Genomic DNA, 24,933 nt, shown 5'->3' with positions numbered 1-24,933 from the left:
AACGAAAAACTATTATTATTATTATTATTTGAAACACAACAAGATGAGTCATAGAATCCTAGAATCCTAGACTCCTTGAGTTGGAAGAGACCTCCTGGGCCACCATCCAGTCCAACCCCATTCTGCCAAGAAGCAGGAATATTGCATTCAAATCACCCCTGACAGATGGCCATCCAGCCTCTGTTTCAAAGCTTCCAAAGGAGGAGCCTCCACCACACTCCCTCCGGGGCAGAGAGTTCCACTGCTGAACGGCTCTCACAGTCAGGAAGTTCTTCCTCATGTTCAGGTGGAATCTCCTCTTTTGTAGTTTGAAGCCATGGTTCCTTTGAAGCTTGCTCTTTCCTCCTCCCTGTGGCTTCCTCTCACCTATTTATACCTGGCCCTCATCATATCCGCTCTCAACCTTCTCTTCTTCAGGCTAAACATGCCCAGCTCCTTCAGCCGCTCCTCATAGGGCTTGTTCTCCAGACCCTTGATCTGCTCCCTCCTCCCTGTGGCTTCCTCTCACATATCTATACATGGCTATCATGTCTCCTCTCAGCCTTCTCTTCTTCAGGTTAAACATGCCCAGCTCCTTAAGCCGCTCCTCATAGGGCTTGTTCTCCAGACCCTTGATCTGTTCCCTCCTCCCTATGACTACCTCTCACATATTTATACATGGCCCTCATCCTGTCTCCTCTCAGCCTTCTCTTCTTCAGGCTAAACATGCCCAGTTCCCTAAGCCGCTCCTCACAGGGCTTGTTCTCCAGACCCTTGATCCTTTGAGTCGCCCTCCTCTGGACACATTCCAGCTTAGAGTCAATATCTCTCTTCAATATATCTCTTAAGTCCCTTCCGCTTTGTATTATTATTATTATTATTATTATTATTATTATTATTATCTAGTATAGCTGATGGGAGTTGTAGCGCAGCACAGCTGGATGGTTCTGTGTTGGGAAACGCTGTTATTAATGTTGTGTTATTGACGTTGTTTGATGTACATTGGGCTTGGCCTCATGTAAGCCGCACCGAGTCCCTTGGGGAGATGGGTTATTTCTGCACCTAATTGGCTGTTAATGAAGGCATGCCCAGGAGGAAGATATCCACCATCTCACCTGACGTCCCTTTCACGCCAAACGGTTTGCAGGGAGTGGAACCTGGCGCAAACAACGGTGCCCGCCAATCAATGCTTGGGATCAAATGCTTTGCACCAGGGAGCGGAACCCATTCCAGAAGACAATTAAAGCAAATATTACAAATGGGGAAATTACGAGCCCCTTTACCTCGATGAGCATGGCCCGCTCGGTCTTCATGACCACCTCCAGCAAGGGCTTCACGAGCGTCTGAGGCGCGGCCGGGATCAGGTGGAAGAGGTTGATAATGGCCGAGCAGATCTTCATTTCCTGCAGACGGAACAGAAACACTCGCAAGCCGACCCTTGGCTCCTTCTACACTCGTGCTCGAAGGCGACGCGCCACAGACCCTACATGGAACGCGGTGCAGGCAGTCCCCGAGTTACAAACAAGCGACTCGTAGTTAAGAACAAGGGGGCTGAGACGACAGGAAGCGGGAACACTCTCCCCATCGGAAGGAAGCGAAATTGACTCCTGGAAGAACTATTCTCATTGGGGAAAGGCGGTCTCCAATTAACCTTATCCCCAATCCTTGTTTATACAACAAGCCAATTTTTGCAAATTATTACAGAGACAGAAAAAGGGGAAAATCTTCTAAAGAGGGGCAGAGGCAGCAAAGAGGTGTTCACTCTTCCCTATGAAATCTAAAGCTAATACATACATAATGTGTGTGTGTGTGTATACATACTAGCTGTACCCACCACACATTGCTATGGCCAACCTTCCCTCCCTCTTTCGCTCCTTCTTTCTCTCCTTCCTTCCCTCCCTCTTTCCTTCCTTCCCTCTTTTTCTTTCTCTTCTTCTTTCTTCCTTCTCTACCTGTTTCTTTTCTCGCTTCCTTTGCTCTTTGGTTCCATCCTTCCTTGTCTATTTCCTTCCTTCCTTCCTCTTTCTCTCTTTCATTCCTTCTCTCCTTCCTTCCCTTTTTCACCTTTTTATTTCCTTCTCTTCTTCCTTCTTTCTCTACCTTTCTTTCTTTCTTTCTTTCTTTCTTTCTTTCCTTCTCTCTTTCTTTCCCTCTTTCTCTCCCTCCTTCTCTCCTTCCTTTCCTCTTTCACTTTTTTATTTCCTTCTCTCCTTCCTTCCTTCACTACCTTTCTTTCTTCCCTCCCTCCCTCTTTCTCTCTTTCCTTCCTTTTCTCCTTTCTTCCCTCTTTCACGTTGTTATTTCCTTCTCTCCTTCCTTCTTTCTCTATCTTTCTTTCTCTCCTTCCTTCCTTCTCTACCTTTCTCTCTTTCATTCCTTCTCTCCTTCCTTCCCTCTTTCACTTTCTTTCCTTCTCTCCTTCCTTCCTTCTCTACCTTTCTTTCTCTCCTTCCTTCCCTCTTTCACTTTGTTATTTCCTTCTCTCCTTCCTTCCTTCTCTACCTTTCTTTCTGTCCTTCCTTCCTTCCTTCCCTCCCTTTTTCTTTCATTCGTTCTCTCCTTCCTTCCCTCTCTTTCACTTTGTTATTTCATTCTCTCCTTCCTTCTTTCTCTACCTTTCTCTCTCTACCTTTCTTTCTTTCCTTCTCTCCTTTTCCTCTTTCTCCCACAAACTAATATTACATTTTTAATTATATAGATTAGAGTTGTGCAAAATTCCAGGTTATGTTGTGTCATTAGAGAGAAATTCGACGGGATAGCTCGTGTAGTTGGGGTTTTTTTTAATGTTGTTCGTAAAAACTTCAAAAATATCCTAAAAATCAGTGGGTGAGCAAAACGTTCTGAAACTTGAGGGACTAATAGTGGTAAGTGTATAATACAATTGTGGCAAGTTTCAACTCAATATCCCTAAAACTGAGGGCGGGGGAGCCCCCCATGAGTGTCCCCATTGGTGAGAATGGGCGGACAACGTAACGAAAAAGTAATAAATTTTTTGGAACTCCATTATAGATCAGACACGGACCCTTCACGATTTTTTTGAAGCACTTTAGAAACAAAATGGGGGTTGTGTGATTTTTGTTAAGACAATTTTTTTGAGTTGTGCATACTCCTAATATATATGGGTGAAGTTACACTTAAATACTTCCCTTCGGGGTGAGAAAGGCACCATATAAATGTCGTAAATAAAGAAATAATAAATAAGAATACCCCTGTTCCGACTTACATACAAATTCAACTTAAGGACAAACCCACAAAACTTCTCTTGTTTGTAACGTGGGGACGGCCTGCCCTCCTCCTCTGTCTAGACCTGGGAGCCTGGCTGGCAAACCAAAACAAGGCGTTAACCACAGCGACTTACCCCGGGGTCACGTAAGAAAATCTTTTCTCGTTGCAGTTTGCGATCTGTCGTTTTAATGGAATGACAACAATGGCCGAGGGAGTTGGTGGAAGTCCAAAGGGAAGGACTCTCAACGGTTTCGAAAACCAGACTCATACAAAATGGTTTCAAGTGCCTTCCGGGTAGAGATCCGGCGTTAAGATCTGACCGGCTGGGACAGGCATGGGCCAACTTCGGCCCGCCGGGTGTTTTGGACTTCAATTCCCAGAATTGTGGGAGTTGGAGTCCAAAAGACCTGGAGGAAGTGTTAATCTATATATGGAAGCCATATGTATAAATTGGAAGCCATGTTGCTTCCCTCTCGTTCTGAGCGCTCTCGGTCGCCTCTCTGATGTGTCTGGGTTGCAAATAGACAAGATGCAGAGGAAGCGGCCTGGCTCAATTTCTGCATGGACCCAGAAAACGTTTGTTTTGAATGGTGGACGTTAAATCATGGGTCAGATGAAGCCCACGCCTGGATGCCCCGGACAACGAGGGCCGAAGTCCGCCCATGCCTCTGCCTCACTTGGCTTCTCGTCTAGAGAAAATACGTCAATTCTTCGGCTAAACATCTGCATAGCTTTCAATGTCTGGTGGGGCCAAATGCCACCAAGAGTTGGGGAGGAAAATATGCATGCACAAACACCGGACATTCGGTCCAATATGGTATTTCCTGGACAAAAACGGGTACTGTTCCATTATCTGGGCGGAGGCCACAAGGGGGTGCTAGAGAGAGAGACGGATAGTCCATTTTACGGGGTGAAGAGCGAGTTGACGGAGGAAAACTATTTTCCGCATTTTCGCTGGTTATTCCCCTTCCCGCCTTCCCCTTGTGAGGGGTCCCCGAAAACGGTAGCACGGAGGTTCTTATCTGCAGACAGAAGCAGCCACTTGCAACATGCATGCATGTTGCAAGTGGCTGCTTTTGACTGCAGATAAGAACCTCCGTAATACCATTTTTGGGGACCCCTCCTTACCTACAGTTGTTACCCCCAGATATGATGTCCTCTGATAATACGGAGGAATATTAAAAAAGAGGTGCACACCTTTAATATCCCTCCGTATTATCCGAGGACATCATATCCGGGGGTGGCAACTGTATATAAGGAGTCTGTTATAAGTGGTCGACCATGCATGCACGTTGCAAGCGGCTGCTTCTGACTGCAGATGAGAACCTCCGTGCTACCGTTTTTGGAGGGCGAAAAAAGGGGGGCTTCCTTCCCAACCCCACTTCGTCCTCCCTCTTGTCCCCTTTTCCCATCCGGGAGCCATGCGCCATCCTTTTACCGAAGGCGCACCAAGGAAAAGTGTGTGGGGCTCTCTCTATCTCTATGTGGGGGGGGGGGGGGGGGTTGCACACTTTTGGGAGGGGCTTAACAATTGGGGAGGGGGGCAAGAAGAAAATGAGAGCCCTCCCTCTCTCCTTCATAGGAGCACCTGCTTCATTCCCTTTCCCCTGCGCCTGGTGGGCGGGGCTAAGGACTGCGCCACCAGGCTGGCGCGAAGTGGACATGAGGCTGGATGGCCATCTGTTGGGGGTGCTTTGCACCACATTGTTGTCCTGGTGGGCGGGGCTAAGGACTGCGCCACCAGCCTGGCGCGAAGTGGACATGAGGCTGGATGGCCATCTGTTGGGGGTGCTTTGTACCACATCGTTGTCATGGTGGGCGGGGCTAAGGACTGCGCCACCAGCCTGGCGCAAAGTGAGCATGAGGCTGGATGGTCATCTGTCGGGGGTGCTTTGCACCACATCGTTGTCCTGGTGGGCGGGGCTAAGGACTGCGCCACCAACCTGGCGCGAAGTGGACAGGAGGCTGGATGGCCATCTGTCGGGGGCGCTTTGTACCACATCGTTGTCATGATGGGCGGGGCTAAGGACTGCGCCACCAGCCTGGCGCAAAGTGAGCATGAGGCTGGATGGCCATCTGTCAGGGGTGCTTTGCACCACATCGTTGTCCTGGTGGGCGGGGCTAAGGACTGCGCCACCAGCCTGGCGCGAAGTGGACAGGAGGCTGGATGGGTTGTTTCCACGAGGGGAACACAGATGGGGGAAATAATTATTATTATTACACTTATTTTACTCTGATAGTATTGCATGTATTATTTTACTTTATTATTATTATTATTATTACTACTACTACATTTATTATTTTACTCTGTTGTAGTTGTTACTATTATGTAATTTTGATGCTGTTGCTTGTTCCTTATGTTTTGGTTTTATTTTTGCTGTAATATGTTGTCCGGCCGTGGCCCCATGGAAGCCGCTCCGAGTCCCCATTGGGGAGATAGTGGCGGGGTATAAATAAAGATTATTATTATTATTATTATACACCAGAAAATACGGTATCTGTCTCTCTCTCTATTGCCCCCTTGTGGCCTCCGCCCAGATAACGGAACAGCACCCAAAAATTAGAAATAGGGAGCCCAGCTTGGCTTTGGGGACCGAAAACAAGTGTAGGGGGGCGGAGCTCTGGGTTTGCTTTTCAACCAGTCCCTTTCTGGCATTCGCCACCTGAAACATTTTCGACTCAACACACGTAGAGGTAAAAAATGGAAAACTGCACCCAGAACACCCTATTTAATTGTAATAAAGAAAATAAAGATCATGCTTGAAAAGAAGTCCTTGACGGGTCACAGCAAGTGTAATAAGACTCATACCACTCTGCCACAGACAAAAATAAACAAATAAATATATATATATATACATGAAAGACAAGTCACGGCACTGCACTCAAAAGAATGCACAACGCATTCTGCCCAATACAGAACGAATAGATACGGCTAAACAGACCATAGCATAAGGAAGGAACCAATCAAGAGGTATGAAAACGAAGAGGAAAAAAACTGAAAAACGGGGGGGGGGGGGACAAAAGAAACGGACAACTTCCTTGTGAAGAACCAACCAAGAGATACGAAAACGAGAGGAAAAAAACTGAAAAACGAAGGGGAAAACAAAGGAAACGGACAACTTCCTGGTGAAGAACCAACCAAGAGATACGAAAATTAGAGGAAAAAAACTGAAAAACGGGGGGGAAAATGAAGGAAACGGACAACTTCCTGGTGAAGAACCAACGAAGAGATACGAAAATGAGAGGAAAAAAACTGAAAAACGGGGGGGAAAACGAAGGAAACGGACAACTTCCTGGTGAAGAACCAACCAAGAGATACAAAAACGCGAGGAAAAAAACTGAAAAACGGGGGGGGGGGGGGGGACAAAGGAAACGGACAATTTCCTGGTGAAGAACCAACCAAGACATACGAAAACGGGAGGAAAAAACTGAAAAACAAGGGAGAAAAACAAAGGAAATGGACAACTTCCTGGTAAAGAACCAACCAAGAGATACGAAAACGGGAGGAAAAAAAACCTGAAAACGGGGGGGGGGGGGGGGGGACAAAGGAACGGACAACTTCCTGGTGAAGAACCAACCAAGAGATACGAAAACAAGAGGAAAAAATGGAAAAACGGGGAGGAAAACAAAGGAAACAAACAAGTTCCTGGTGAAGAACCAACCAAGAGATACGAAAACAAGGGAAAAAACAAACGGAAAAAACGGGAAAAAATGGGGGGGAAAGGGAAAACGAGGGAAAAAACGAGGGAAAAAGCAAAAGAACCAACCAAGAGATACGAAAACAAGGGGGAAAAAAAAGAGAAAAAACGGGGGGGGGAACGGGGGAAAAAAGGGAAAACGAGGGAAAAAACAAGGGAAAAAACAAAGGAAACGGACAACTTCCTGGTGAAAAACCAACCAAGAGATACGAAAACGAGAGGAAAAAAACTGAAAAACGAAGGGGAAAACAAAGGAAACGGACAACTTCCTGGTGAAGAACCAACCAAGAGATACGAAAATTAGAGGAAAAAAACTGAAAAACGGGGGGGAAAATGAAGGAAACGGACAACTTCCTGGTGAAGAACCAACGAAGAGATACGAAAATGAGAGGAAAAAAACTGAAAAACGGGGGGGAAAACGAAGGAAACGGACAACTTCCTGGTGAAGAACCAACCAAGAGATACAAAAACGCGAGGAAAAAAACTGAAAAACGGGGGGGGGGGGGGGGACAAAGGAAACGGACAATTTCCTGGTGAAGAACCAACCAAGACATACGAAAACGGGAGGAAAAAACTGAAAAACAAGGGAGAAAAACAAAGGAAATGGACAACTTCCTGGTAAAGAACCAACCAAGAGATACGAAAACGGGAGGAAAAAAAACCTGAAAACGGGGGGGGGGGGGGGGGGGGACAAAGGAACGGACAACTTCCTGGTGAAGAACCAACCAAGAGATACGAAAACAAGAGGAAAAAATGGAAAAACGGGGAGGAAAACAAAGGAAACAAACAAGTTCCTGGTGAAGAACCAACCAAGAGATACGAAAACAAGGGAAAAAACAAACGGAAAAAACGGGAAAAAATGGGGGGGAAAGGGAAAACGAGGGAAAAAACGAGGGAAAAAGCAAAAGAACCAACCAAGAGATACGAAAACAAGGGGGAAAAAAAAGAGAAAAAACGGGGGGGGGGAACGGGGGAAAAAAGGGAAAACGAGGGAAAAAACAAGGGAAAAAACAAAGGAAACGGACAACTTCCTGGTGAAAAACCAACCAAGAGATACGAAAACGAGAGGAAAAAAACTGAAAAACGGGGAAAAAAACAAAGGAAACGGACAACTTCCTGGCGCCTCCGCTGAAAAAATTCTCACCTCTACCCCTTCCATGGCAGGCTGAACCGAAACAAAAGAATTCACAGCATGAACAATGGACAACAAAAGGGGAAAAAAGGGAACGAAAAATCCAAACACAAATGTTAAAAAAGGAGAGATGTATACGCTGTGCTTTCGGGATTGGAGTCGGACACTGACTTGGTCGAGTAGGGTTGTGTTCTCACCTCAAACTGAGAGAATGGAGACAAGGAACATCTCCCGCACTCGGAAATACTCTCCTGAGGATGGGGAGGAAAAGCATCTTTTTTTTTTCCAGTTTGCTATTTACACACACACACTGAATACATACAACTTCCCATGTTATTAAATTGTTTTTTTAAAAAAAGGTTGAACACAAGGGAGGAAAAAATTAAGGAAGATTAGGGATGGACGAGACAGTGAAAGAGACTTCCCGACGATCCCGGGAGGCAACGGGAGACCACAACGGAAACGAGATCCGCTCAAGACGTAACGGGGAGAGAACTAAGGAAAAACACACAACGCAAGCCGAAAACAGGCTCACAATCTCCTGCCCCGCCCGTTGTCACTGCAAAAGCTCTTAGCACGTCTTACTAAAGGTTGCGCCTCGGAAGGAAGAGAGGAGGGGAGGGCCGGGATCAGAGGGGGAGCGCCTCCGCTACCCGCTCCGTTGCTGCCGTTGCCATGAGAGGTGCCGTGCATTCAGCTGAGCCGTGTCCGTCACCCCCTTTCTGGGCAGAGCTGAGGGACAATGAGGAGGCCAACACATTCTTATGCCTAAACGACAGGCGAGGCAGCCACGTGTCTTCCCCTCCACTTCCATGTCCTCCTGCCTAGGGCTCTCGGGAGAAGACACGTGGCTCACACTATCTTCCCTTCCTCTTGTGTGTTCTTCTGCTAAGAGAAGGGCAGGGCATGCGGTTACACATGACTCTGTGTTAAGAGGAGGGCAGGGCATGCGGTTACACATGACTCTGTGTTAAGAGAAGGGCAGGGCATGCAGTTACACATGACTCTGTGTTAAGAGGAGGGCAGGGCATGCGGCTGCGCAGGGCTCTCGGGAGTAGACACGTGGTTCTAACGTAATTTCCCCTCCTCTTGTGTGACCTCCTGCCAAGAGGAGGGCAGGGCATGCGGTTACGCATGACTCTATGTTGAGAGGAGGGCAGGGCATGCGGCTGCACAGGGCTCTCGGGAGAAGACACGTGGCTCTCACACTATCTTCCCCTCCTCTTGCGTGTCCTCCTGCCAAGAGGAGTGCAGGGCATACAGTTGCGCAGGACTGTGTTAAGAGGAAGGCAGGGCATACGGCTGTGCAGGACTCTCATGTGTTGGGAGAGCAGGGCATGCAGCTGCGCAGGGCTCTCAGGAGAAGACATGTGGCTCTCACATATCTTCCTCTCCTCTTGCATGACCTCCTGCCAAGAGGAGGGCAGGGCATGAGGCTGCACAGGACTCTCATGTGTTGAGAGGAGGGCAGGGCATGCAGCTGCACAGAGCTCTCGGGAGAAGACACGTGGCTCTCACATATCTTCCCCTCTTCTTGTGTGTCCTGCCAGAAGGAGGGCAAGGCATGTGACTGCGTGGGACTCTCATGTGCTAAGAGGAGGGGAGGGCATGCAGCTGTGCAGGGCTCTTGGGAGAAGACACGTGGCTCTCACATATCTTCCCCTCCTCTTGTGTGTCCTCCTGCCAAGAGAAGGACAGGGCATGCAGCTACGCAGAACTCTCAGGAGAAGACATGAGGCTCTCATATGTCTTCCCCATCTCTTTTGTGTCCTCCTCCTAAGAGGAGGGCAGGGCATGCGGCTGCACAGGGCTCTCAGAAGAAGATACATGGCTCTCACGTATCTTCCCCTCTTCTAGTGTGTCCTGCCAGGAGGAGGGCCAGGCATGTGGCTGCGCAGGACTCTCATGTGTTGAGAGGAAGGCAGGGCATGCAGCTGCACAGGGCTCTCAGGAGAAGACACGTGGCTCTCACATATCTTCCCCTCCTCTTGTGTGTCCTCCAGCTAAGAGGAGGGCAGGGCATGTGGCTGTGCAGGACTCTCAGGAGAAGGAATGTGGCTCTCATATGTCTTCCCCTATTCTTATGTGTCCTCCTGCTATGAAGAGGGCCGGGCATGCAGTTGCGCAGGACTCTTGGGAGTAGACACGTGGCTCTCACATATCTTCCCCTCCTCTTGTATGTCCTCCAGCTAAGAGTAGGGCCGAGCATGCGGCTGAGCAGTATTCTCATGTGTTGAGAGGAGGGCAGGGCATGCAGCTCTGCAGGTCTCTCAGGAGAAGACATGTGGCTCTCACATATCTTCTCCTCCTCTTGTGTGTCCTCCTGCTATGAAGAGGGCTGGGCATGCAGCTGTGCAGGACTCTCATGTGTTAAGAAGAGGGCAGGGCATGCAGCTGCACAGGACTCTCATATGTTGAGAGAAGGGCAGGGCATGCGGCTGCACAGGTCTCTCGGGAGAAGACACATGGCTTTCACGTAATTTCCCCTCCTCTTGGTGTGACCTCCTGCCAAGAGGAGGGCAGGGCATACAGTTGCGCAGGACTCTGTGTTAAGAGGAGAGCAGGGCATGAGTCTGCGCAGGACTCTCATGTGTTGAGAGAAGGGCAGGGCATACAGCTGCACAGGACTCTCGATAGAAGACACGTAGCTCTCATGTGTCTTCCCCTCCTCTTGTGTGTCCTCCTGTTATGAAAAGGGCCAGGCATGTGGCTGCGCAGGACTCTCATGTACTAAGAGGAGGGCAGGGCATGCACCTGCACAGGACTTTCGGGAGAAGACACGTAGCTCTCATGTGTCTTCCCCTCTTCTTGTGTGTCCTCCAGCTAAGAGGAGGGCCAGGCCTGTGGCTGTGCAGGACTCTCAGGAGAAGGAATGTGGCTCTCATGTGTCTTCCCCTATTCTTATGTGTCCTCCTGCTATGAAGAGGGCCGGGAATGCAGCTGCGCAGGACTCTCATGTGTTATGAGGAGGGCAGGGCATGCGGCTGCACAGGGCTCTCGGAAGTAGACACGTGGCTCTCACATATCTTCCCCTCCTGAAGGAAAAGACCATGACAATTACCTGTCTCATTAACTGTAACTGATAAGAGTCCATTCCGCTCTAACAGGGAATTTTATGACTGGTCTGTATCACCAAAGCTTTGTAGATGTGATAAATATGAGGTGTGGTTTGAATGATATTAAATGAAAGAAGTAGGGTTGGGGCCTACATAGCCTGAAGACACCATCCTTAGAAGAGTCAATGATGGAAAACGCCCCAAGGCTGATGAAGGAGAAACTACTAAACTGTGGACAATGATTAACTGTTGTTGAACTCTTGGTGGAAAACAACATGTTTACATGACCAGAGACAACGGCTGTTCTAAGTTAAAGTCAAACAATGCTCCTTACTTAGGAAGAAAAGCTAACATCTGTCTGCAACTGGTGGAATCAACATGTATTAGCTGGGGAAAAACAACAATTTGGGACAACAACAGCACAATATTGCTATATAAGAGACCTTTTTAATATCCAAAAATGGGGCAGACAGCAGAGTCTGGTCACCCGCCGCTTCCTCCAAGGGACGGAGGAAGGTAGTGATTTGTAGGGGAAAGCAATCTTTATGTGACTGCATCTCCCCTTATAAACCAGTGAAGGTCCGAAGATCTACCGGGAAGGCCTCCTCTTGGTCCCGCTTCCGTTTCAAGTGTGGTTGGTGAGGACAAGAGGGCCTTCCTGGTGGTGGCTCCCTAGCTTTGGAACACCCTCTCCGTGGAACTGGTGTATTTGCAGAATGGCTGATCTGCAGGGAAAAGCATGACCACATCTCCCCCTCTGAACTGGTGAAGGCTCAAAGATCTGCTGGGGAGGCCTTTCTCTTGGTCCCGCCTCTGTCTTAAGTGTGGTTGGTGAGGACGAGAGAGAGAGAGGGGGGGCCTTCTCGGTGGTGGCTCCCTGGCTTTGGAACACCCTCTCCATGGAACTTAGGCAAGCCCTCACACTAAAGCACTTTTCAAGCAGGGCTTTGATAATGCTTAAGGCAGGAGGAAGTTAATATTAGTATGGCATGAGTATGGTAGGTGCCAATTCGTAAACAGGAACACAACCCGTTGTATTCTTCTATCGAGCAGCATCTCCCTCTTTCGTTCCCTCTCTCGCACAGAGACCGACACAAGGAACACTCAGTAAGCAGGTACGTTTGTGCAAAACCAAAACAATCCACGACTGGTTCCAGTTGCCTAACGCTCAACCCAGTTAACTTTTCCGGGCCCGCAAACAACCAACGACCGACTTACGTTTCCGTCACTCCTCTGCCCTCCTTTATGAGTAATGACAACGACCTCCATCCATTTGCGCAGGTGTTGCTGCAAGAAAATCCAATAGTGAGTTACACCCTGCATTCTTCAACGTCACCTATTAGGTTAGAAAGTGAGCGTGGGATTTACAATATGCCGATCTCGTATCAGAAAACATGAATATTATGTTTGCTACACTATTGTAAATAGTAGGCATGGGCAATACATGGTTCTAAATTGTTCTAAAGTACTTACAAAACTAGGGGGCGCTGGTCCTTTGCTTCTACAGTGTTGCTAAAGTTCTGGTGGTGAAAATTTCAGAACTCTAACAAAACTTTCAAAATTTCATTATTATTTCATTATTGGCAATTTTTTATGACATAACCAATTATGAACTGCAATTTATAATGAAATTTTGAAGGTTTTGTTAGAGTTCTGAAATTTTCACCACCAGAACTTTAGCAACACTAAAGAAGCAAAGCACCAGCGCCCCCTAGTTTTGTAAGTACTTTAGAAACATTTAGAACCATGGATTGCCCATGCCTAGTAAATAGTCCCATCGTATATTTTCCCCACGCTTGTGTACTATACGTATTGATTGAGTATTCTCATGGTTAATTGAATTGATACTTTTGCTGAAGTTTATAGCAACAGGACATTTGTGTATTTACATTATATGGTAAAAGCCTGACTGCTTCTGCTTGGGAGCCGGGCGGGTCCCAATTCCAGAACGGATCCATGTATACGTTGGTTGGCCTACCCACCCTTATATACAGATACACATATGGTTCATTTGCTTTGATCACCATAAAACCAAGTGTTATGATTCTCAACCAAAACAAAACATTGCGGATGCTACAGAAAATGCATCTTGGATTAAAGTAAACATTCTATTGCTCAACATGTTAACAGCCTAGAAGAAAAACAAACACATTATTATTATTATTATTATTATTATTATTATTATTATCCTGTTTCCCTGAAAATAAGACAGTGTCTTATATTAATTTTTGCTCCCAAAGATGTGCTAGGTCTTATTTTCAGGGGATATCTTTTTCTGGAGGCTATAACGCTCTCCTACAGCAGTTCCTGGGCCAGTTGTACAGCTTCCGGCCACCACAGGGAGCTCACCACAACTCACTCGTCCAGCACCGCAGGGACGGCGTATGGAATGGCGGCAGGCAATGGGCCTTTTGATGCCTTGCCTGCACATTTACAAGTGATGACCACTGAAGAGAGCACTGGGGTTGGAGGCAGGTGATGGTCTTCATGTCCTGCATGCAGGTGCTCTGTGTTAGTGTAAGACTGTAGGATCTAAATAGCAATATTAAATAACCACTCACAATCCAGTTCTGCTTTGAAATGGATATATTGCTTGTATCTCCGCAGCAAAGAAAGACACTACTGACTTTTCCCCACCACCACTTCCTTTTATACACTTTTCCTGCCCATCTCCCCCCTCTTCTCAGTGTCCTTATTAGAACTTGTTGCTTCACCAGTTCCAATACAAGGTTTCCAGTGCCCTCTGCTGGCTTCAAAATGTCACAGAGAGAGAATTGATTCAGCCAGGATAATTCGGTCAGGATGTCACGGAGGGAAATTGACTCCTGACAGTTAGGGGTTCCTCATCTTCAGAAGAGGAAGAGGAGCAGGAAAGTGTTCAGGAATCAGAAGGGGAGTTAGAATCAGAGGATGAGGTCTTGCAAGTGCCCATATTTCCGGAAAGGCGAAAGGAAACAGAGCAGAGACGCCGTTCAGCGAGAATAGCTGCCAGAAACACCAATGTAATTGGGAGACTCCCTAGCACCTCCTGCGCGGGGAATTCAGGGCTCTAAAGCAGAAGCAGGAGGAGTCAGCTTTCACTGGTAACAAACAACCTGATACTTATGCCTTCGCTCCAATCTGTGCTCGCTTCGAGTCAACATTTGAGAAACTACTTCTAAGGATTTATTGATCGTTGCCAATTGTCTGATGTGAGACTTCTGTTTTATTTTGGACTTTACCAGAGACTTGAGTATTGTGTTTGCATTAAGACTTCTTTGCTTTCTTTTGCATTATACAACTGCGTGTGCTGTTCTCTTATGTTTAGCTGAAGTAAAGCATTTGTCATTTACTTTCAACTCATTGGCTTGAGAGGTGTCGGAGGCAGGTGACGGTCTTCATGTCCTGCATGCAGGTGCTCTGTGTCAGGGATTCCTCATCTTCAGAAGAGGAAGGGGAGTAGGAAAGTGTTGAGGAATCAGAAGGGGAGTTAGAATCAGAGGATGAGGTCTTGCAAGTGCCCACATTTCCGGAAAGGCGAAAGGAAACAGAGCAGAGACTCCGTTCAGCTAGAATAGCTGCCAGAAACGCCAATGTAATTGGGAGACTCCCTAGCACCTCCTGCACGGGGAATTCAGGGCTCTAAATCAGAAGCAGGAGGAGTCAGCTTTGGCTGGTAACAAACAACCTAATAAGAATAATAATAATAAACCTTTATTTGTACCCCACTAACATCTCCCAAAGGACTCGGTGCGGCTTACAAGAGGTCGAGGCCCAAACATCACAAAAACAACAGCATCACAAATACAACAAAAAACTCATAAAACAGCAATAAACATTAAAACAATAGCAAATAACTTTAGACAACAATACCACGACACATTTAAAAACTAAGGCCGGGCCAATGTAATGATTAAAAAATGATGTTTATGCCTTCGCTCCCATCTGTGCTCGCTTCGAGTCAACATTTGAGAAACTGCTTCTAAGGATTTATTGATCGTTGCCCATTGTCTGATGTGAGACTTCTGTTTTATTTTGGACTTTACCAGAGACTTCAGTATTGTGTTTGCATTAAGACTACTTTGCTTTTCTTTTTGCATTATACAACTGCGTGTGCTGTTCTCTTATGTTTAGCTGAAGTAAAGCATTTTTCATTTGATGATATTTCAAGATGATATTTCATGATTTCATGATATTGATGTTGATGTTTGCTGTTTAATTAATTGTTTACTATTGCTTTAAATGCCCAATGATTTTGTACCATGTATATTGAAACTGTGTTGTTAACCGCTCTGAGTCGCCTCAGGGCTGAGAAGAGCGGTATACAAATAAAGTAAATAAATAAACAAATAAATAATAAATAAATTCATTTACTTTCAATGTGGTATTAAGGCTGTTCTTGAGGGGCAAATCAGGACATTCTGCAATAGACAGTGAAGGTGGGGGACAGCAGCAGGCTAAAAAGAATCACAGTTGCATGCTCTCTTCGTTCTCTCTCTCATGTTCTCTTCGGCAGAACAAAAACTTCACTAGGTCTTACTTTTGAGGGAGGCCTTATATTTGGAAATGCAGCAAAACCTCTACTAGGTCTTATTTTCAGGGAAACATATAATAATAATTTTATTATTATAGATTTATTTGTACTAACAACACATCACATATGCATATTAGGTCCAAGAGTCTGGAGTTTCTCTCTGAATATTAGGCCAGGCCACCTCTACGCTGATACCTGTTTGACTTTGCAACTTCATGGCACTCAATGCTAATCAAGCTCGCCAATTGCAACATTCACACTTGCTTGAAACAGACAAGGGTTCTTCCTCCCGCCCTGGACACTATTCCATAGATAGATATACACTCCACTTGCCTCACTTTCAACAGATGTCTGAACAGATCTCTGAGGATACCATTAGCCACAGATGCAGGTGAAATGTTAGGAGAGAATGCTGCTGGAATACATTGGCCATACAGCCCAAAAAACTCACAGCAAGTCAAACAGATCAATAGTCATTCAAGCTCTCTATTGACGCTGAGAAAGCGTTCGACAACATCAACTGGGACTTTTTCAAACTACTCTTTTAGGAAATGGATTTTGGTTTTCAGTTTCAAAATGCGATTGGAGCAATATATGAAGATCAAAAATGCAAAATTACCATCATTTGATCGCAGAACTTGTCGTTGAAGGAATTCGGGAAGAGCCGGGTCACGGAGGTCAGCCTGTTGACGACATTGAGCGTCAGGCTCCGATAGTCGCCCAGCATCATCAGCAGCGGCCTCATGTGCGTGTGGATCTGGTCGACCTCGATGGTCGCGCCTTCCAAAAACTGCAGGGAAGAAAAACAAGCGTTGTCCTCAGGGCAGAAGGAGCCTGACTCAAGAATTTACCCCTCGCTCTAGGGGGCGCTGGTGCTTTGCTTCTACAGTGTTGCTAAAGTTCTGGTGGTGAAAATGTCAGAACTCTCAAAATTTCATTATTATTTCATTATTGATTATTTTTATGACAGAACCTATTAGGAACTGCCATTTATAATGAAATTTTGAAAGTTGTGTTAGAGTTCTGAAATTGCTAAAGTTCTGGTGGTGAAAATTTCAGAACTCTAACAAAACTTTAAAAATGTAATTATAAATGGCAGTTCCTAATAGGTTGTCATAAAAATCACCAATAATGAAACAATAATGAAATTTTGAAAGTTTTGTTAAAGTTCTGAAATTTTCACCACCAGAACTTTAGCAACACTGTAGAAGCAAAGCACCAGCGCCCCCTAGTTTTCACCACCAGAACTTTAGTTTTGTGTGGGTTTACACAAGTGGTTTGTGCAACGCTCTCTACATGGGGTTGCCTCTGAAGACTGCCCGGAAGCTCCAACTAGTCCAACGAGCGGCAGCCAGAATGCTAACAGGAGCGGGGTACAGGGAGCATACGACTCCTCTCTTGCGCCAGCTCCGCTGGCTGCCAGTCAGCCCTAAACGACTCCAGCCCATAGCCAGGTTTTCACCTGTTTTCTGAACGACAGAATGGAGGGGGCAGTTCTGATCTCCAGTGGGAGAGAGTTCCAGAGTCGAGGGTCCACCACCGAGAAGGCCCTGTCCCTCGTCCCCACCAGGCATGCTTGCGAGGGTGGTGGGACCGAGAGCGAGCCAGGTTTTCACCTGTTTTCTAGAAGTCAGGAGAGAAGGGGCAGTTCTAATCTCCAGTGGGAGAGAATTCCAGAGTCGAGGGGCCACCACCGAGAAGGCCCTGTCCCTTGTCCCCACCAGACGTGCCTGAGAGGCCAGTGGGACCGAGAGCAGGGCCCCTCCAGACGATCTTAACCTAGATGGTTCATAGGGGAGGATACGTTCGGACAGGTAAACTGGGCCGGAGTCGTTTAGGGCTGACTGGCAGCCAGTGGAGCTGGCGCAACAGAGCAGCAGTATATATAAACAGAGCGGCCATTACTCACATTGGCAAGGCCGCAACCGTGTTAACTTGGACACAAAGAGCGTTGTCAAGACCAAGAGGGGCTTTGCGTGTGCGCGGCCCACCCACCTTCCTCATGCACGCCTCTCCGGCCTCCTGGAGCTCGTTGTTGGTGGAGTTGAGTGCCTTGAACAGCGCCGCAATGATTTTCTCTCTCGACTGCGGCAAGTAATTGCAAGCGGCTAAGGCGTCTGCAGAAAAGAGAAACCAAAGGGGAAAATGAGCCTCTGTGTTAACTGGGAATTCAAAAGAGGGGGAGAAACAAGTCCTTTCTTTGCATTTCTATGTCACACTCCTTTCATTCCCTAAATTGTGGAGGGATTAAAAAACACTTTGCCAAGAGCAACAGGCTGCAAGGAGAGGACGAGGAGGTAAACAGGGGGGTCGAAAGGATTGAGTGCCGTTTAATTGTTTGAATGATTGTTTTATTGGGATGTTGTAGGTTTTTTCGGACTATGTGGCCATGGTCTAGAGGCATTCTCTCCTGACGTTTCGCCTGCATCTATGGCAAGCATCCTCAGAGGTAGTGGGGTCTGTTGGAAGTAGGAAAATGGGTTTATATATCTGTGGAATGATGTCCAGGGTGGGACAAAGGACTCTTGTCTGCTGGAGCTAGATGTGAATGCTTCAACTGACCACCTTGATTAGCATTGGATGGCCTGGAAAAATTTTTGGTGTGGTCGTAGTATTGTCGAAGGCTTTCTGGGCCGGAATCACTGGGTTGTTGTAGGTTTTCTGGGGCTATATTGACATGTTCTAGAGGCATTCTCTCCTGACGTTTTGCCTGCATCTATGGCAAGCATCCTCAGGGGTAGTGAGGTCTGTTGGAACTAGGAAAGGGGGTTTATATATCTGTGGAATGACCAGGGTTGGACAAAGGACTCTTGCCTGTTGGAGCTAGGTGTGAATGTTTCAACTGACTACCTTGATTAGCATTTGATTGCCTGGCAGTGCCTGGAGCAATCTTTTGTTGAGAGGTGATTCCATGTCCTTCCCATACACTCCTTTGGCCTCCTCCCAACAATCGCCTCCCAACAAAAGATTGTCCCAGGCACCAACAAGCCACACCAAACAACAGCCAAGCCATGGCATTGAATGTTTGCCATGTATGTGTACATTGCAATCCGCCTTGAGCCCCCTGCGGGGTAAGGAGAAGGGCGGAATATAAATACTTGCATCATGAACTTGAGAGCTGAGATAGGAACCCAAACTTTATGGCGACGTTGTCTCCTCTGAGACACACCAAGTAAACACCACTTAATTTAAGCCCAAACCCGACCAAGAGCCCATGAGATCATGCCGAATGCACCTGGGCTTCAAGGGCTTCTCACAGAGTCTCTCAGAATGCCAAAGTAATCTATCTTTCACTCCCTCTGTCCTGAGATCTAATCTGACTTCGTGGGAAAACTCCCCATTAGCTGAAGGCCGATTCCCAGAGAAATGGACCTTTTGTTGGAGTTCAGCCTGTGATTGTGTTTCAAGATGATCAAAGGGCTTTAGATGTGGGGAATGATGTCACTGAGGGTCAAGATGGCAATGGTCTGGTCAATGATATTAATGTATTGTTGAAGGCTTTCATGGCCGGAATCACTGGGTTGTTGTAGGTTTTTTCGGGCTATATGGCCATGTTCTAGAGGCATTCTCCCCTGATGTTTCACCTGCATCTATGGCAAGCATCTTCTGAGGATGCTTGCCATAGATGCAGGTGAAATGTCAGGAGAGAATGCCTCTAGAACATGGCCATATAGCCTGAAAAACCTACAACAACCCAATGATATTAATGCAGAGAATGACATAGGGACACCGATCCAAAGTGTAGTTTCCCATGAGAATGTTCCTACGAGGTGTAGGGATGATAGTTTACTCCCTGACCCAGAGAGTTCCCAGGATTTGGGGTTTGAAAACAACTTGGCACCTGGAGAAACTAATGAGCAGATAGATAATGAGCAAATAGACAGACTGCTGGAATTTAGCCAAAACAACTCAGCCAAGGCCTTCGCTGTTCTGCCAGGCTTTGAGAGATAAGGGCGAGAGGCAATCAAGGAAAACGAAACCAGTTTCTGCATGCTGGGAATAGCCTAACGGACGGATATAAAGTTCCCACCAGGGAAAATATAGTCAGATGAAGCATCGTTTCAAAATCCTGCCAAGTCCTTGTTCTTGTCCTTCGCTTGGAAGACTCATAGTGACGTTGCCTCCTCTGAGACACACCAAGTAAACACCACTTAATTTAAGCCCAAACCCGACCAAGAGCCCATGAGATCATGACAAACGCACCTGGGCTTCAAGGGCTTCTCACAGAGTCTCTCAGAATGCCTAAGTAATCTATCTTTCACTCCCTCTGTCCTGAGATCTAATCTGACCTGGTGGGAAAACTCGGCTCAGTTTGAAACCCGTCACCCAACTCGTTCTAGGAGGAATCCCTATCCACTTGCTGGGCCACAACGTAAAGGAATCTCTCAGGGGGAGGTCAAAGTGTGAGGAACTTACTCAGGGCGGCAATGCGGAGCGGGACCAGGGAGGGGAGACTCTTGTAGCAAGGCAGCTTCATCAAGGCGCTGTCTTCGGCCTCACACAAATTCAGAAGCTGGAAGGGAAGCAGAGCAAAGAGTGTTAAGCCAGCTCGTTGTGCTTTGGACAGAGCCACCCAAAAGGCAATCTGGAAGGAAACTCTTCAACACTGACACCGACTCCGATGCCCAACTGCTTTGCTAATTCTTCTAATAAGGCGCCAGCCAAAATGTCAACATTGACACCTCGGAGAGATCCCTTGTCACCGTTTTAATTGGACGAGGCTCACACAGCCGGCCTTGTAAACAGTTCCAGATCACAGAGAGTTTGCCATTCTGCCTCAAAACTGACTTTGGGCAAATCTCACTGCAAGGCAGGGGATGATGTCTTCACACAATAATACCATATATACTCGAGTATAAGCCAACCCAAATATAAGCTGAGGCACCTGGGAAAACTGGGTAAACGTATTGACTCGAATATAAGCCGAGGGTGAGAAATGCAGCAGCTGCGGGTCAGTTTCAAAATAAAAATAGATACCAATAAAATTACATTAATTGAAGCATCGGTAGGTTGAATGTTTATTAACATGTACATAAAACTGTAAGATACGACTGTCCAACTCTGACTAAACCATTATTCAATGTACATGTGTTTATGCATCCTTCCAATAATAATAGAGTAAAATAATAAATGTAATAATAATGAAAATAATAAAGCTAACCTATAAATGTAACAATAGTAATAGTAATGATAACAATAGAGTAAAATAATAAATGTAATAAAAATAATAAAGCTAACCTATAAATGTAACAATAGTAATAGTAATAACAATAGAGTAAAATAATAAATGTAACAATAAAAATAATAAAGCTGACCTATAAATGTAATAATAGAAATAGTAATAAAATAAAATAATAAATGTAATAATAAAAATAATAAAGCTAACCTATAAATGTAATAATAGTGTGAAGAAGACCGTTTTAATGCCACCGAATGCCACCAATTGTGAAGGTTCGCATGGTAAAGCACCCACTGCCACCTAATCCATGAGGGAAGCCGGGCAACGATCAATATCAACCTAGGAGCTATTTTATAAAGGGACTGTTAATTACAGAAGGTTTTATTCAGTGGATAGCGTAGCGTTTACTGTCTCTGGCTGACTTCACTATTGCAGGCTGTTCAATTTAGAAGAAACTGTATCAGGCAAGGCTTGAGGAAAACAGTAACAAGTTTATTTTAACAGCAGTATAACATGTTTAACTGTTTCTTCTCAAGAGGCACAAATCTTGATGGTTACATTGGAAAGGTTTCATGAGTAATCTCAGGCACAGACTTCAAAACGTTTCACAGCAGGCACAGCAGGCTTAAACCTAGCCAAACCTTGATTCTTAATTCAGAATCAACAATTCCCTGTAGCTCTCTCACTACCAGGTCCTTCTCTGCAACCACTTTGGTCACCAATTGATTCCCTGAATCCCCACCCTGAGATTCAGTCTTTCCTATAGCACACCGGCTACAGACACATTTCCTGAATCTCCACCTAGAGACTCAGTCCTCTCAGTAGCTCACCGGCTTACTGACTGACTTTTTAAAACAGCTGCCTCCTGAAGAGGCAGTTGGCTCCGCCCCTGTTGCTATGGCAACTCAGCTAACGCCAAGCCACCATCTCACACAAAACATAATCTCCCATACTTACCATTCCTAAACCACTGTCCAAACTACACATAACCAAAGGAATAAAACTTACACATCGTCACAAATAGTAATAGTAATAACAATAATAGAGTAAAATAATAAATGTAATAATAATAAAAATAATAAAGTTGGCCTATAAATGTAATAATAGAAATAGTAATAATAGAGTAAAATAATAAATGTAATAATAATAAAAATAATAAAGCTAATCTATAAATGTAATAAAAGTAATAGTAATGATAATAATAGAGTAAAATAAGCATAATAATAAAAATAATAAAGCTAACCTATAAATGTAATAATAGTAATAGTAATAATAATAATAGAATAAAATAATAAACGTAATAATAATAAAAATAATAAAGCAAACCTATAAATATAATAATAGTAATAGTAATAATAATAATAGAGTAAAATAATAAATGTAATAACAATAAAAATAATACAGCTAACCTATACATGTAATAATAGTAATAGTAATAGTAATAATAGAATAAAATAATAAATGTAGTAATAATAAAAATAATAAAGTTGACCTATAAATGTAATAATAGTAATAGTAATAGTAATAGTAATAATAGAGTAAAATAATAAATGTAGTAATAAAAATAATAAAGCTAACCTATAAATGTAATAATAGTAATAGTAATAATATTAGAGTAAAATAATAAATGTAATAATAATAAAAAATAGTAAAGTTGACCTATAAATGTAATAATAGTAATAGTAATAATAATAGAGTAAATTAATAAATGTAATAATAATAAAAATAATAAAGTTGACCTATAAATGTAATAATAGTAATAGTAATAATAATAGAGTAAATTAATAAATGTAATAATAATAAAAATAATAAAGTTGACCTATAAATGTAATAATAGTAATACTAATAATAGAGTAAAATAAGCATAATAATAAAAATAATAAAGCTAACCTATAAATGTAATAATAGTAATAGTAATAATATTAGAGTAAAATAATAAACGTAATAATAATAAAAATAATAAAGTTAATCTATAAATGTAATAATAATAATAATAATAATAATAATAGAGTAAAATAATAAATGTAATAATAATAAAAATAATGAAGCGAACCTATAAATGTAATAATAGTAGTAGTAATAATAATAGAGTAAAATAATAAATGTAGTAATAAAAATAATAAAGCTAACCTATAAATGTAATATGGATAACCTTCGAGCTAAACGAGTACGTAAAGGTAAGCGGGTGCCTGTACCTCTGTGTAGAAGACTTTGTGTTCCACCACATTGAGGTCCATGGTGAAGAGCCGGGGCTGGAGCGTGGTGCAGAAGGTGTTCCCCTCCATCAAGCCGATCTGGGCGTTGGCAGGCTGGTGCCGGAGAAGGTGCTTCTTCGGAGGAACCATGTCTTGGAGAACCTGCCGAAAGAAAGCAATGGGCCCTTCAAGCATGGCCTTGGCTCTCGGTGAGCACCAAAAAAACCTACAACAACGCAGTGATTCCGGCCATGAAAGCCTTGGAGAATACATCTGTGATTCTATGAGTCTATGATCCCTCCGTTGCGCATCTCAACCAAACCCCGGGCAATGCGCCTCCACCGCCCGGCCTCACCTCTTTGTGGGGCTCCATGATGACGGTGACGCTCTTCCCGGTGACTTGTGCCAGGACTTGCAGGGAGTGCATGGCTTGCTTCCGCACGGTGGAGTTGGGGGAGGTGACCTCGCGGACCAGGTCGTGGGTGACGTGGTGGAAGGACTTCTCCTGGGCGGCCAGGATGTCTTCCGCCTTCTCTTCGTCCTTCAGCGGAGTTGCGCAACGGATCAAGAGCTGCTCCAGCGTGGTTTTGGCCATGGCGACAGCACCGTTCGACACCTACGCGCGCAAATCACAGAGGCATCAATGCACCCGTTTCAGAGCGACTCCACTTTAGCAGTGGAAATCTTACCTTTTATACAGATATCTTGACTTACGAGCGACAAAACTTGCGAGATTTTTGAAATACGAGCCATCACTCAGTTTTTCACAACGAAAATCTTATCTTGCATTCAGATACTTTGACTTACGAGCGACCCAACGTGTGAGTTTTAGGAAATACGAGTCACCGCTCAGTGTTTCACAACAGAAATCTTATCTTACATACAGGTGCCCTGACTTAAGAGCTACCCAACATGTGAATTTTAGGAAATACGAGTCGTCGCTCAGTTTTTCAAAATGGAAGTCTTATCTTACATACAGATGCCTTGACTTACGAGCGAGCCAACATGTGAGTTTTAGGAAATACAAGTTGTCGCTCGGTTTTTCACAATGGAAATCTTATCTTGCATACAGATACCTTGACTTACGAGCGACCCAACATGAGAGTTTTAGGAAATACGAGTCATCGCTCAGTTTTTCACAATGGAAATCTTATCGTACATACAGATACTTTGACTTACGAGCGACCCAACATGTGAGTTTTAGGAAATACGAGTCGTCGCTCGGTTTTTCACAATGGAAATCTTATCGTACATACAGATACTTTGACTTATGAGCGACCCAACATGAGAGTTTTAGGAAATACGAGTCATCGCTCAGTTTTTCACAATGGAAATCTTATCGTACATACAGATACTTTGACTTATGAGCGACCCAACATGCGAGTTTTAGGAAATACGAGTCATCGCTCAGTTTTTCACAATGGAAATCTTATCGTACATACAGATACTTTGACTTATGAACGACCCAACATGCGAGTTTTAGGAAATACGAGTCATCGCTCGTTTTTTCATAACGGAAATTTTGTCTTGCTTACAGATACTTTAACTTATGAGTGACCCAACATGTGAGTTTTTGGAAATACGAGTCATCGCTCAGTTTTTCACAATGGAAATCTTATCGTACATACAGATACTTTGACTTACGAGCGACCCAACATGTGAGTTTTAGGAAATACGAGTCGTCGCTCAGTTTTTCACAATGGAAATCTTATCGTACATACAGATACTTTGACTTACGAGCGACCCAACATGTGAGTTTTAGGAAATACGAGTCGTCGCTCGGTTTTTCACAATGGAAATCTTATCGTACATACAGATACTTTGACTTATGAGCGACCCAACATGAGAGTTTTAGGAAATACGAGTCATCGCTCAGTTTTTCACAATGGAAATCTTATCGTACATACAGATACTTTGACTTATGAACGACCCAACATGCGAGTTTTAGGAAATACG

General features: G+C 44.7%; 1 protein-coding gene across 1 annotated transcript in view; it reads right to left on the bottom strand.

Annotated features, from left to right (window-relative positions):
* LOC132780040 (transformation/transcription domain-associated protein) overlaps nucleotides 1-24,933 on the bottom strand; it is a 232,772-nt gene that overhangs the window by 167,364 nt on the left and 40,475 nt on the right. Inside the window, exons 26-33 of the mRNA XM_067460867.1 lie at nucleotides 23,333-23,593; nucleotides 22,978-23,139; nucleotides 20,020-20,116; nucleotides 17,599-17,720; nucleotides 16,223-16,393; nucleotides 12,309-12,377; nucleotides 8,047-8,067; nucleotides 1,263-1,382 (exon numbers count right to left, since the gene is read on the bottom strand). Coding sequence (XP_067316968.1) covers nucleotides 1,263-1,382; nucleotides 8,047-8,067; nucleotides 12,309-12,377; nucleotides 16,223-16,393; nucleotides 17,599-17,720; nucleotides 20,020-20,116; nucleotides 22,978-23,139; nucleotides 23,333-23,593 — 1,023 coding nt within the window. The remainder of the gene's footprint in view (nucleotides 1-1,262; nucleotides 1,383-8,046; nucleotides 8,068-12,308; nucleotides 12,378-16,222; nucleotides 16,394-17,598; nucleotides 17,721-20,019; nucleotides 20,117-22,977; nucleotides 23,140-23,332; nucleotides 23,594-24,933) is intronic.

The sequence above is a fragment of the Anolis sagrei genome, chromosome X (assembly GCF_037176765.1).
Source record: "Anolis sagrei isolate rAnoSag1 chromosome X, rAnoSag1.mat, whole genome shotgun sequence".
Taxonomy (NCBI): Eukaryota; Metazoa; Chordata; class Lepidosauria; order Squamata; family Dactyloidae; genus Anolis; species Anolis sagrei.
The sequence above is the reverse complement of the archived record's forward strand: the minus strand, read 5'-3'. Positions and strand labels throughout refer to the sequence as shown.